We start from the raw sequence: 13,253 nt of genomic DNA on the forward strand, positions 1-13,253 counted from the left end.
GACAAATTTTTCAAGGATTTGCATGGTCAAGTCTCTCGAGTATACTAAGATAACTCGGCAAACCGAAATTTGGGAAATCTCGAGAGAATCTCCTCTTCCAAGACCGCCAATCCATTTGGGAGATCGACTTTTCCTCGAGTCATAGTCCAGCCTCGTCTAATTAACTCTTTCCTGCGGATTCTTAGCCGTGCTCGATACGCCTACGACTGAGTTAAAGAGATCTGCCATTATTTCGAACGCGTATTGAAAGGAAAAAGAAGGTGAAGAAAGGATCGCAAGACTTGGCAAAATTGGAAGATTAATGGAGCCTTTGAGAAATGAATGCAAAAACCTTGTATTCGATGAAGAGCAAAGTTTTCTTCACATTTTTGATATAGAATTTAAAGATTGGTACGATGGAAAAACAATGTAATTTTTAAGAGTTATTATTTGCCTTATACTTAAAATTATTACAACAGGGGAAGAATTCGAACGAAGTGCACGAAAACATCCTTTTTTTTCAATCTTCGTTAACCGTTCGCTCGAGATTCCTCATCGAAACATCCCGAGAGGTGGACGCAGGATAGCAGGATCGAATAAACGACGAAGAGGGATATATCCGGAACGGAGGGAAATAAAACGAAGAGAAGGTTCGTAAGATATGTGAGTAATAAAAGTGGACAATGGTGGGGCAAATTAATATTATAAGGGTGGTGCTGGAAGGGCGCGCGAGAAGAGGAACTCTCGGAGGAGGGAGAAACTACCAAACGTTTCGAGGATGGAAGGTGGGCCCGTGTAGGGACAGTAATTTATCAAGGGCCAGATAGGAATCTCCTTTTGGTCGCGTGGTAACGGAACGGGCAAAGTATCGTCCAAATGTATTTCTTTCTCTCCGAAGCCACGTCCACGTCCACCGATTCATCGATTCTTTATTTCCCTTCTCTTCCCATCGTCGAAATCTCCCTCCTCTCTCCACCCACCCCATCCATCTCCTCCTCCTCCTCCTCCTCCTCTTCTTCTTTTTTTTTAACGAGAGACGGTTTTGAGGGAAGAAACGACGAAAGAGAGACGTTTTTTCAAACGATGGTGCGCCCGATAAAAAGGAAGCTGAAACTGGATGAGAGGACAACTGTTTCGCCGTGGCGAACGAGTTGGCCGGGCAAAGATTCCAGACATACCGGCGGACGCGCGCCCAGACGCCGCCTGCTCCTCTTGGAAAAATAATGGTGGTCGGGAGGAAACAGAAAAAAAGAAGGATCTCTCAAGGGGTTGAAACTCAATGAACACGCGGCCCCGTGTTGCTCCTACAACGAATCTCCTGTGTTACATGTGTAGTCCCTTTGGCTACATTCGGTTGTCTTTTGTATTATACTTTTTATTTCGTTATTCGGGGTGGCTGGGCTCGTTTGCTCGTGAAACGTCAAGTGTTTTTCTTTTTTTCTTTCGATTAATCCCACGAAATTACGAGATAAATCGCAGGGATTATTGTCCGAGTACGCGTGTAATGCGTTAAAATTTAGAGAGATTTTCCTTTCTCTTTCTTTTTCTCTCTCTGCTGTTTTGGTGTTCGCAATTAGGGAAGCTGAAACGAATCGTAATTTCGCTCATCGTCTTTGTCGGGAAATGCTCCAGTTGTATTCGATTAAATGAATAGAATTTAATTTCTGGAAAGCGCGGGAGAGAGATAGATTGGAAAGAGAGAGAGAAAGGAAGAGGGGGTTCCGGGACGTGGAAGGCAGAGAAAACGTAGCTAGAGTTCGACCCCCGTTGCTCTCGGTTGGGCGCCATCTTATTTATTGTTTTAATTATATCAGAATATATCGTTAGAGGCCGTCATGGCGTGCCACGCCGTTGAATACGTGAGATTTATACGATCGAACCGGCCACCACCCCCGATCCTCCTCCTCCTCCCCCTCCTTTTCTTCTTCTTCTTCTTCTTCTTCTTCCATCTTTGCCTACCGTCCGCGTGTGTTGACGCGAGTAATTTGTTGGCCTGCACGCCGATATATGAATTATAAATTTGTTATTACTCGGAATGCCGGTTGATACAGTTTCGAGAAATCGTTGGATCTATCGCTCGAGATTCTTGGAAATATCGGATCTATGTTATAACAGGAAGGTAGGAAGGATCGATTGGGGGGCGAGCTCCAAGATTGGTGGTTCGAAAAATTTATATAACATCGAGTAATAGAAGAAAACTCCATAAAGAAAGAAGAGAAGAGTTTGGATAGGAATATCGCCTTTTCCCCCATTATTAGATAAGAATCCAAGTTTGGAATAATCGGTGATAATTTACGGAATGGATGCTGCATCGTTTCGCGGGTCGGGAGAAGCGTGACCGAAGGCGTGGCAGGACTTAATTACTTCTTAAACGGGAGTTCCTCTCCGCCTACTAAAGTATAACCTCATCATAGTCCTCGGGGGCTTCTTCCTTCTCGACCCATTACCCTCTCTCGAAGAGGTATTATAGTTACGAAGGTTGGCCCCTTAGGTTAAACGAGGTTAGCAGCCACTGGTAAATTACACGTTTGTTTTGAGGGGGCTGACCCTTTCGCCTTGGCAGCAAACCGCGTCGACGCGATCTTAATTCATTCGCGAGATGTCTCTCGCGAAAATCGTTATCTTGTTTACGTTTACGGATGGAATTTTACCTGCGATTTAATTCCGTACAATTTCTCGATAAGCAAGCGTGATTTCTCTTTCGCTCTCGACTCGACGCGAGCCAATTTTCCGATCGTTCCGAGGGAACGAAAGTTTCGCTTCGTTTGCTTCCATTGTTTTTCCTCCATGAACGTTTTTTCCAACGGTAATCAACCGATCCAATCGAAAACGACGATCCCACGGCGAAATTCTCCGTGTGCAAAACAAACTCGTTAACTCGTCTCGCGGGTGGATCGTCCTCTCCAAGAAAATTTTCTCTCGTGATTAAGATTACTCGAGAAGAAGGAGAATTCAGAGATCCCCCTTCGGTTTCATTTAAATCATTATTTGATTTATCTGTCCCATTTTTATATACTTCCAAATTCGATGCTAATTTGTTTACATCCATTACGATAAATTCACTTACGAGAAGCCCGCCATCTGCAGGAGCACGCTTCAAAAAACTTGAATCAACCGCGTTATATTGTAAAAGAATAAAACATTGAATAATTCATAACCAGCTTCCTATAATTCTATTTCCAAAACAGGCGATCCCTCGTCAAATTTTACGCGCGTATGCGGGCTTCTTGATCCTCCCCCTCTCCCTCCGTCCACGGAGGAAGGGTAAATCACCCCCACCACGAGGCGGGACGTGTCCATCGAGCGGTAATCGGGTATACATATCCCCCGCGATCTTGTAAATCGATAACGGGCTTATCTAGACGTCGGGGGTTAAGATATTAAGCGTGTGTCGTGGCAAAAGTTGGCGTTGCACGAGCATCGAGGTCGAAACAATTAACCTCGACGCGTGGGTGTGATGGAAGCGTCAAGGAAAATCGAATTGCAACCGACCGTATCGTATCCAATTAAAGGACTCTTCAACACTTGTGTACAACAACCCTTTCCTCTCTAGAATAGAATGGAATGGAATGAAAGAACGTCATTGAGAGGAGTATATTGGAAGATATATATATATATAGGTTGGTGGGACGTCGATGATGAGAATATCTTTTCTCCGTTTTATTGGATTAACAATAATTTTCTCTAAGCTGAATGAAATTTAATAATCGTTATATTCTTGTACGCGATTATTGGAAGGAATCGATTAAATGGGTGTAATTGGATATAATGTCATGGTAAACGATTATAATTAAAGAAAAGAAAGAAATAAGGGAGAAAAATTATGTAATATGTATTATGTTCGATTCGAATTGCGTAAAGTGTTAAAAAATATTTTGAACCGTTTTAATTTGACAGGAAGATTATACGAAAAACAAAATAGTTATCCGCGTGTTATTTACTATAATACAGATTATCAGGTAAACAGTATAAATGTCAACTTAGAAATGCTACTTCAAAAGTCAAAAGAACTACATAACAAGTTAATATGCCGTTATTCAAACGGCAATCCTGATTATCCAAAATAGATATCGAACTGAAATCCTCTTTGAGTATAAAACTTTAATACTTCTTTCTTCTATTTCATGCGTTATTATTTCCGTTCACGTATACCTAACTTGTCTTTTCTTTTTCTAAACTCTAGATCGCATAAACGATAATGAATTTGAAGGAAAGGAGAGGAAACGAAACAGGTGTCTCGAACTTTCGAACTTTCAAATTTCTATTTAATCTGTTCATCCGTTTTGTATTGTTAAACCTCATTAGCAAAATTTGAGTAGACAAGAAGCGTCACTCGATAAGAAAAGACTGGAAAGAGATACGAAGGAACCTGTAAAGGAAGTTGCGAAAAGGAAGAAACCGGATTTTTAATTAAAGGAATAATTAAAAAAGAAGAAGAAGAGGAAGAAAAAGGAGCAACCCCTCCATTTTCCACGGCGGATATACGGGGGCGATAAATTAATAAACCGAATTAACAAGTTGTTGTAACTCTTGTCTGTTACGGTGATGCATGGCTGGGCCAACTTCGTTCCGCGATAATAAGATTGTAATTAAAACTGCTGCTACCTTTATCAACCGGTACCCCTTCCTTCCTGGACCAAGGATGGGCCGAGTGATTCAAAACAAACAAGGAGGAGGACGAGAAATTATCATCGCGGCCATCTCGTTGACCAAATCTTCTTTCTTTTTCTCCGGAGAATTAAAATCGGCGAACCTAACCAATTTAAGAAGCAATCGATGAAAAAGTTTTCTTAAATAACGATGGATATAAAATAATTTTTCTCCAAGTTTCTATCGTGACATGGAGTCACAATCACAAGTGAAAAGTGAGTGGTGGGAGGAGTGGAAGGGAAAGGGAAGTGGAGTGGAAAGGGTTTTGGGGGAAATAAACGGGAGGGCATTTGTATTTGGCCGAAAATTCAAGCAGGAGATGCTCGATCGAGAGGGAAGATACGCACGTGGACGCGGCCGAGTGCAGCGGCGCTCCATGCATGCGAGCTTAAATCCGGATTAGACGGATCACCCAGCGGGTGCCTAAACATCGATATAATCGTAGGATCGTTCCTCGGTAGCAGCCTCCGTTGATATCCGGATCGCGTTCCTCGCCCATTAGATTCTTTTTAAAAATATTATAATTCGTCGCAGGATCCGATTAAACGAATACTTGGATCGGTCGTCGATGAGAAGAGCTCGAACTGTATCGACGGAGATGCTGATGCAAATTTCTGATATTTTTATGGAGATGAGTTTTTAAAAGAAAGGAATAAAAAAAGAGAAATTAAAATGCAAGAATATATGGATATCGTATTTTCATTCAATGACTGTTTAAGTAAGATTGTTAACTTTGAAATATAATCTTCCCTACGGATTATTTTTCCACTAACGTGTGTATAAATATCCGTATCTAATGACGATAAGAAATGAGATTATCGAGGATGGAAAAAATAAACTTCTGGACGAGTCGCGTAGAGGAGCAACAATTTTGCGACAAGGGGTAGATCGCAGCGTGAACGTGGACACGTGTATCATCAATTGAAAAGCAGTCTTGCAGAGACTGGGGAAGGGAGAAGGATCGAGATAACGCGAAGGATAGAGAATTCCAATTAAGTGGGATATTTATCTACACGCGATAACCACCTCCGACGACTCAATTACGCATTCTCTATCGGTAAAACGGAAATATAACTGCAATTTCATCGCGTCTAGTATCCGTATTTCCTCCGATCAAAAACTTCGCGTTTGCATTTTAAACGAGAGGAGACGAAGAACGAAATCGAGAGAAATTTCCAAGAATTTTTCTTTTTGAAACAAAGTTATCTTTCGAAAGTTGGCCGAGGGATGAGTAATATTATTTCCTTTGATTACGCGGTGAAAAGAGATCAACGTTACGAATTACAAAAGAAAAGGGAAAAAAGTCTCTCCTCCAAAAATCTTCCCCGAGCCCATCGTCGCAAACTCGTTAAGGGAGAAGCTCGCGTCGAAGAAAGGGTTGAGGAGGAGGAAGGGAGGGGGCAGACACGTGACGTGCAGGGACGATTATAAATTCAAGCTGAAACTTATAATCGTGTTTGTTTTAATTAGAACCGCAGCGTGCGGCTCCGTTCATTTAAGACTCCAAGTTCCCCCCTCCCTCTCTTCGTTGCAACCGAACCCCTTCCCCGGAAGCCGACAGCTCTCTCCCCCACCCCTCTCTCTGTCTCGTTTGCCACGACTCCCGTTAATTTCGCGCGAGGCATTAGTACGTTAATAAACCGTTATTTATCGGCGCGATTCTTAAGAACATTTATTTCTCCCTGTTCCAAAGCATTTTCCGCCTCGCCTTCCGTCGAACACTAAATCAACCACCGATCCTCCTCCTCCCCCTCCTCCTCCTCCTCCTGTTTCGAGGAAGCGGTTTGCTTTGCGAAATAAATCTGACCCCTTTTCTTTTTCTCTTCTCGCCTCCCTCGTTTCCGCCCGATTTTTTCTCGTTCGATCTCGTTCGACCATTGGAAATAAAAAAAAAAAAAAGAGTAGGGACACATTTTTTTTTTTTGGAGATTTGAACGAGCTTATTAAGAGATTAAAATAAGACGAGGAAAAATAAGAGAGGATTTATTGGATTTGGGGAATAAAGAACGGAACGGGGAGAGAAAGATTTTTTTTTTTTTTTTTTGATTGGTTGAACGTAATTTATTGATCGTTTAAAATGCAAGTGCATGGATATCGTGTGTTAATATTAAATTAATCTGTCCAGGGAAGATAGTTTCTGCCTCACTGTTCCACGAGCACGTCGCGCGGATTTCACGCGGATAGATTTCAAATCCCATCTCGCGCATCGTTCGCTCTAGATTCTCGGTCCATTATTCCGAAGGACTTGGATGAAAGGGACCCTTCGTTCCACGACCCCGACACAACCGGTAACACGTCGGATACGAAGGCAAAACGGTGTGTAATCACCGTCCTCGGATTACGGTGATACCGTTCCTCGAAGAATGACACGAATCCCTGTACCCCTCTCCCTCCCTCTCCCTCTTCCTTTTTTTATCTCGAATTACTCCAAATGGCGTTATGCTCCGATTTTCTTGAATCCATTGATCTACTTGAAGGATTGTGCAGGATTTTAAGGAATTAAGGATACCGGGAGAGGAATGTTGGAGGAGGAATAAAAATCTTGTTTAATAATCTGTTTAATTTGTCGCATAATTCCGGGAAAAATTGGTACGTTTATTCGTTTTGTATTAATTTTCTTTTTGTTTTTAACTGTTACATTTTCTATCATGTGTTCTATCTTTTTTTCAGCGGTTCGTTATTGGCGACGACGAAATATCCTGAATGAAACGTATGTACGTGTATAGTAATATGGAGAAGAAGTATATATGATGTAAAGAAATACAAAGAATCAAATAAGGACAGATATAGGATAAAAATTAGAAAATCAGCGCCATCTCCAGAGTGCCGCAAAAGAAACATACGAAGAAAGGATAGAAGATGGAAAGAGAAGAACAGAGATAAAGTAAGAATAGAATACTAACGCCCTCTTCAGATTGATAAAACAGATAAAAATATCTTTTTAAGGGTAAAAAATAAAGTAAATTAAGAATTGAAGGCTAATGCCATCTCATGAAGGTCAAAAATATTCTTTTTTAATAATAATTCAATAGATGGTGATAACGATCAATTCTTATTCTATTTCTATCCTTTTTCTTTTGTCTTCTCTCTTTTTCTGTATTTTATTCGCGGCACTCTGAAGATGGCGTTGATGACACAATATTTATCATATTTACCCATTACTTGTTTTTCTTGTAAATATTTGTTGAACAAAATTTATGCTTTCTCATGATACGCATATATGATCAATTGTATTGTCTTTTTATGTAATATATTAATTAAAAGTTTCATAATTTATTGCTTCCAAATTTTATATATCGTAAATATGTTCATTCTTAAAATTTAGAATTTATCATTTTTAAGAATTTTAGAGAATTTGACGTTATTTCTTGGAAAAATTTTTCGATTGATCTCTTATCGTATCATATTCTCCTAATACAAAATCGAATTTTTGGACAAAAATTTTTCTTTCTTCAGGGAATTTCGATATTAATCTTTTTTATTAAATATCTTCTTTATCCTTCACAATATTAAAAAATGTTCCGAATAAAACAACATTCAATTTTATAAATCCTTTACGTCCTTATATGTAAAAAAGTAAATAGAAACTGTTTAATTTTTATTTCAAAAATTTGTAATATTATTTTAATTAATTTAAATAATTATAATAATGTATTATAATTGTATTTTAATAATTATATTTCATTTTTATTAAAAGCAAATATTCTAAATAATAGAAAATACAGTACTGAGTATATTCTTGAGTATATATTTATTTGATAATTATTAAAATGATTAAAAACGTATTCGTATTCGTATTTACAGAAGATAAGTGTGAAAGAAATATACATTTGTGTAAATTATGGAAAATGTTTTAAATCTCAGAAACAATGATTAGGAACATTGGGGATAATGGTATAAGTAAGTATGAACGGTAAACATATGATTAATGTTCATTAATTCGTTTATTTGGAAATTTTCAGTATTTTGACATAATTTCCGAAGATTCCAAGGAATTGATCTCATTTCCAAAAACTATCAAAAATATTCTTATCAATTTAGATGAAAAAACAATTAATTAATTTACGCCAACATGAGAATGTATTAATAAAAATAATAATATGGTAAATATCTAAATGATATCTATGTTTTTAATATTTCGTATCTAAATGATATCTAAATGTTTCTAATATTTTATAAATTTAACAAATTTTTAGTGCCACAAAGGACAGTAGCTCGAAAAAGGTAAGTATATAAAATACATACTTCTGTTATTCATATTCCTTTATCCAGTATATTCCTGTGCTCCAATTTTGCACAATCCTACATTCCTATTATCCATATTCCTTAATTCTAAATATTCCTGTATTTTTATTATCCAAATTTTTCAATCCTGAATATTCCTGTGTTCCTATATTCCCATTAACCTTATTTCTTAATCCTTTATATTCCTGTGTTCCTATATTCCTTAATCCTTTATATTCCTGTGTTCCTATATTCCCATTATCCTTATTCCTTAATCCTTTATATTCCTGTGTTCCTATATTCCCAATATCCTTATTCCTTAATCCTTTATATTCCTGTGTTCCTATATTCCTTAACCCTTTAGAAATAAGAAAACTGTTGAAAAACAATTATTTAAGTAGCTGAAAAAAAGTAATAACAGGTAAGTAAAAAAGGTAAGTAAAAAAAGGTAAGTAATTTGCTAATGATTTCTGAAATTTTCGAAAATTTCGAAAATTTTTGTAAATAAACATTGAAAATGTAAATAAACAAACCGAGAATGTAAATAAACATTGAAAAATGTAAATAAACAAACCAATGTTTGTAAACAAACCGAAATTTCAACTCCCAGGCCTTAAATTTTCGAAAATTTCGAAAATTTTTGTAAATAAACATTGAAAATGTAAATAAACAAACCGAGAATGTAAATAAACATTGAAAAATGTAAATAAACAAACCAATGTTTGTAAACAAACCGAAATTTCAACTCCCAGGCCTTAAATTTTCGAAAATTTTGAAAATTTTTGTAAATAAACATTGAAAATGTAAATAAACAAACCGAGAATGTAAATAAACATTGGAAAATGTAAATAAACAAACCAATGTTTGTAAACAAACCGAAATTTTAACTCCCAGGCCTTAAATTTTCGAAAATTTCGAAAATTTTTGTAAATAAACATTGAAAATGTAAATAAACAAACCGAGAATGTAAATAAACATTGAAAAATGTAAATAAACAAACCAATGTTTGTAAACAAACCGAAATTTCAACTCCCAGGCCTTAAATTTTCGAAAATTTCGAAAATTTTTGTAAATAAACATTGAAAATGTAAATAAACAAACCGAGAATGTAAATAAACATTGAAAAATGTAAATAAACAAACCAATGTTTGTAAACAAACCGAAATTTCAACTGCCAGGCCTTAAATTTTCGAAAATTTCGAAAATTTTTGTAAATAAACATTGAAAATGTAAATAAACAAACCGAGAATGTAAATAAACATTGGAAAATGTAAATAAACAAACCAATGTTTGTAAACAAACCGAAATTTCAACTCCCAGGCCTTAAATTTTCGAAAATTTCGAAAATTTTTGTAAATAAACATTGAAAATGTAAATAAACAAACCGAGAATGTAAATAAACATTGAAAAATGTAAATAAACAAACCAATGTTTGTAAACAAACCGAAATTTCAACTCCCAGGCCTTAAATTTTCGAAAATTTCGAAAATTTTTGTAAATAAACATTGAAAATGTAAATAAACAAACCGAGAATGTAAATAAACATTGGAAAATGTAAATAAACAAACCAATGTTTGTAAACAAACCGAAATTTTAACTCCCAGGCCTTAAATTTTCGAAAATTTCGAAAATTTTTGTAAATAAACATTGAAAATGTAAATAAACAAACCGAGAATGTAAATAAACATTGAAAAATGTAAATAAACAAACCAATGTTTGTAAACAAACCGAAATTTCAACTCCCAGGCCTTAAATTTTCGAAAATTTCGAAAATTTTTGTAAATAAACATTGAAAATGTAAATAAACAAACCGAGAATGTAAATAAACATTGAAAAATGTAAATAAACAAACCAATGTTTGTAAACAAACCGAAATTTCAACTGCCAGGCCTTAAATTTTCGAAAATTTCGAAAATTTTTGTAAATAAACATTGAAAATGTAAATAAACAAACCGAGAATGTAAATAAACATTGGAAAATGTAAATAAACAAACCAGTGTTTGTAAACAAACCGAAATTTCAACTCCCAGGCCTTAAATTTTCGAAAATTTTGAAAATTTTTGTAAATAAACATTGAAAATGTAAATAAACAAACCGAGAATGTAAATAAACATTGAAAAATGTAAATAAACAAACCAATGTTTGTAAACAAATCGAAATTTCAACTCCCAGGCCTTAAATTTTCGAAAATTTTGAAAATTTTTGTAAATAAACATTGAAAAATGTAAATAAACATTGGAAAATGGAAATAAACAAACCCAGAATGTAAATAAACATTGAAAAATGTAAATAAACATTGGAAAATGTAAATAAACAAACCCAGAATGTAAATAAACATTGAAAATGTAAATAAACAGACCCAGAATGTAAATAAACATTGAAAATGTAAACAAACAGACTAATGTTTATATACAAACCGAAATTTTAAGCGCCTGGCAATTCAAAATTATACTTACCTTGTACTTACCTTTTATATACTTACCTTGCGAATTTTTTATATTTTTAATAATCATTTTTTAACATTTTACTTAATTCTAAAGGACTGGCAGGAATGTAGGCTTAGGAATAAATATTTTTTTAAATAAAAAACTCATTTATTTGAAAATAACATTTATTGAATATAATTTACAATTAATGATACATATTTTTTAATTAACAATTGATTTAGTTACATTTAAACTTGTACTTATAATATAATATAATATAATAAAAATATTCTTATTTTTTGTATACTTAATATATTTATACTTAATTTACTTAAATCTAAAGGATTGAGAGAAATATAGGCTTAGGAATAAATGTTTTTTAAATAAAGAAACTCATTTATTTATCGAAAAAAAACGTTTATTGAATATTATTATTGAATATTAATATACGTAACGAATATTAATATAACGTTTATTGAATATTAATATTGTAAATTAATTTACAATTAATGATACATATTTTTTAATTAACAATTGATTTATATTTGGAGATGTAGGTACTTATATTATTCTTCATAATATTAAAAAATAAAAAAAATTCGGATAAAAATTGATTGTTTTCGAAAGATATTCTGTATTCTGGTGTCCTCAATTTTTTCGTAGGCGGACTCATAAAACACTTATCAAGCAAATTGTTTTAAATAGCATCATATACTTTTTAATGTACCAATATTTGCATCATGACGTTCTCTGTAAAAATGTATAGGATTAATTATAGTAAAAAACCATTAGTTTAAAAAATATTTAATTATTTTCTAAATTATAAGTTTTATACTTATCTTTTATGTCTTCAAATTGTCATTAATCCAGAAATTATAAAGAGAATATGTAAAAATGTACTTATTATTATTTTATACTCACTTTTTACGTTTTCAAGTTACTATTTATTCAGAAACTAAAAAGAATACAAAAATACATATGAAATATATAATATAATACAATATAATAATATAATATAAATAAATATATAATAAGATATATGAAAAAGCATGAAATGTATTTAAAATTATACATATAAAAATTAGAGACACAAAAATATATATAAATATATATAAAATATATATTGTAATAAGCAAAAATTTCGTTCGTAATTTATTTGGTAATTGTCTGAAATTTGACGTTATTTCGAAAAATTTTAAAAATTCCAAGAATTTCACGTCATTTCCAAGAATTGCCAAAATTCTTGGAAAAATTTCTCGGACGACCTCCTATCATATCATGTTTTCCTAATACAAAATCGAATTTTTGGCTCGTTTGATCTATTTGAAAAATAGATTTTCTAAGAATTTGACGTCAAGAATTCCAAGAATTTTAGAGATTCCGAGAATTTGACGTCATTTCTTGGAAAAATTTTTCGATCGACCTCCTATCATATCATGTTCTCTTAATACAAAATCGAATTTTTGATCTTTCGCTAGCAATTTATTTGAAATATTCCTGGAATTTGACATCATTTTGAAGAATTTGGAGAATTTTGGAGAATTTTCAGGAATTTTGAACTATTTCTAAGAATTTTTTCTAAAATTTGAAATTTTATTCTCTCTAATTTCAGGATTTTTATATTAGGAAAATATAATCTAATAAGAGATGGTACGTAAAATTTTTCTAGAATTTAATACTTATCTTTATACTTACATTTATACATTTCTGGAGATAACACTAATTTCTTAAATTTTATCTCTGTCCTTTTTTATATCTGCATTATTCTTTGTATTTCTTTATATTATATAATTTATTTTTTTATATACGTATGTACATACGTTTATACACAGTATCTCGTCTATTAGGAAAATACTGAAAAATTATGTACAATATATAGAAAGATATAAATTTTGATTCTTCTTGCTTTTAGAATATCTGAGATACCTAAAAATCTACGAATGAAAGAAAATAAAGAAATTGAGAGAATATTTA

At 33.6% G+C, this 13,253-nt stretch overlaps 1 protein-coding gene across 16 annotated transcripts in view; it reads left to right on the forward strand.

Moving 5' to 3' along the window:
• The window catches only part of LOC107992450 (uncharacterized), a 116,441-nt gene extending 104,980 nt beyond the window's left edge, over window positions 1–11,461 (forward strand). For 6 of the 16 annotated variants that reach the window (XR_009831640.1, XR_009831641.1, XR_009831636.1 and 3 more), the window contains 4 exons: window positions 186–390; window positions 459–629; window positions 6,755–7,218; window positions 7,300–8,349. Coding sequence is in view for 2 of the 16 variants with exons in the window: in XM_062081066.1 (XP_061937050.1) it covers window positions 459–629; window positions 6,755–6,813 (230 nt within the window). In the remaining 14 variants the exon portion in view is untranslated. Of the gene's footprint in view, window positions 1–185; window positions 391–458; window positions 643–4,162; window positions 7,219–7,299; window positions 8,530–8,591; window positions 8,733–8,825 lie in introns of those variants that run through there. The other 10 variants (XR_009831644.1, XR_009831635.1, XR_009831645.1 and 7 more) reach the window with 8 other exon arrangements.
• The last annotated feature ends 1,792 nt before the right edge of the window (window positions 11,462–13,253 follow it).

The sequence above is a fragment of the Apis cerana genome, linkage group LG10 (genome assembly GCF_029169275.1).
Source record: "Apis cerana isolate GH-2021 linkage group LG10, AcerK_1.0, whole genome shotgun sequence".
Classification (NCBI taxonomy): Eukaryota; Metazoa; Arthropoda; class Insecta; order Hymenoptera; family Apidae; genus Apis; species Apis cerana.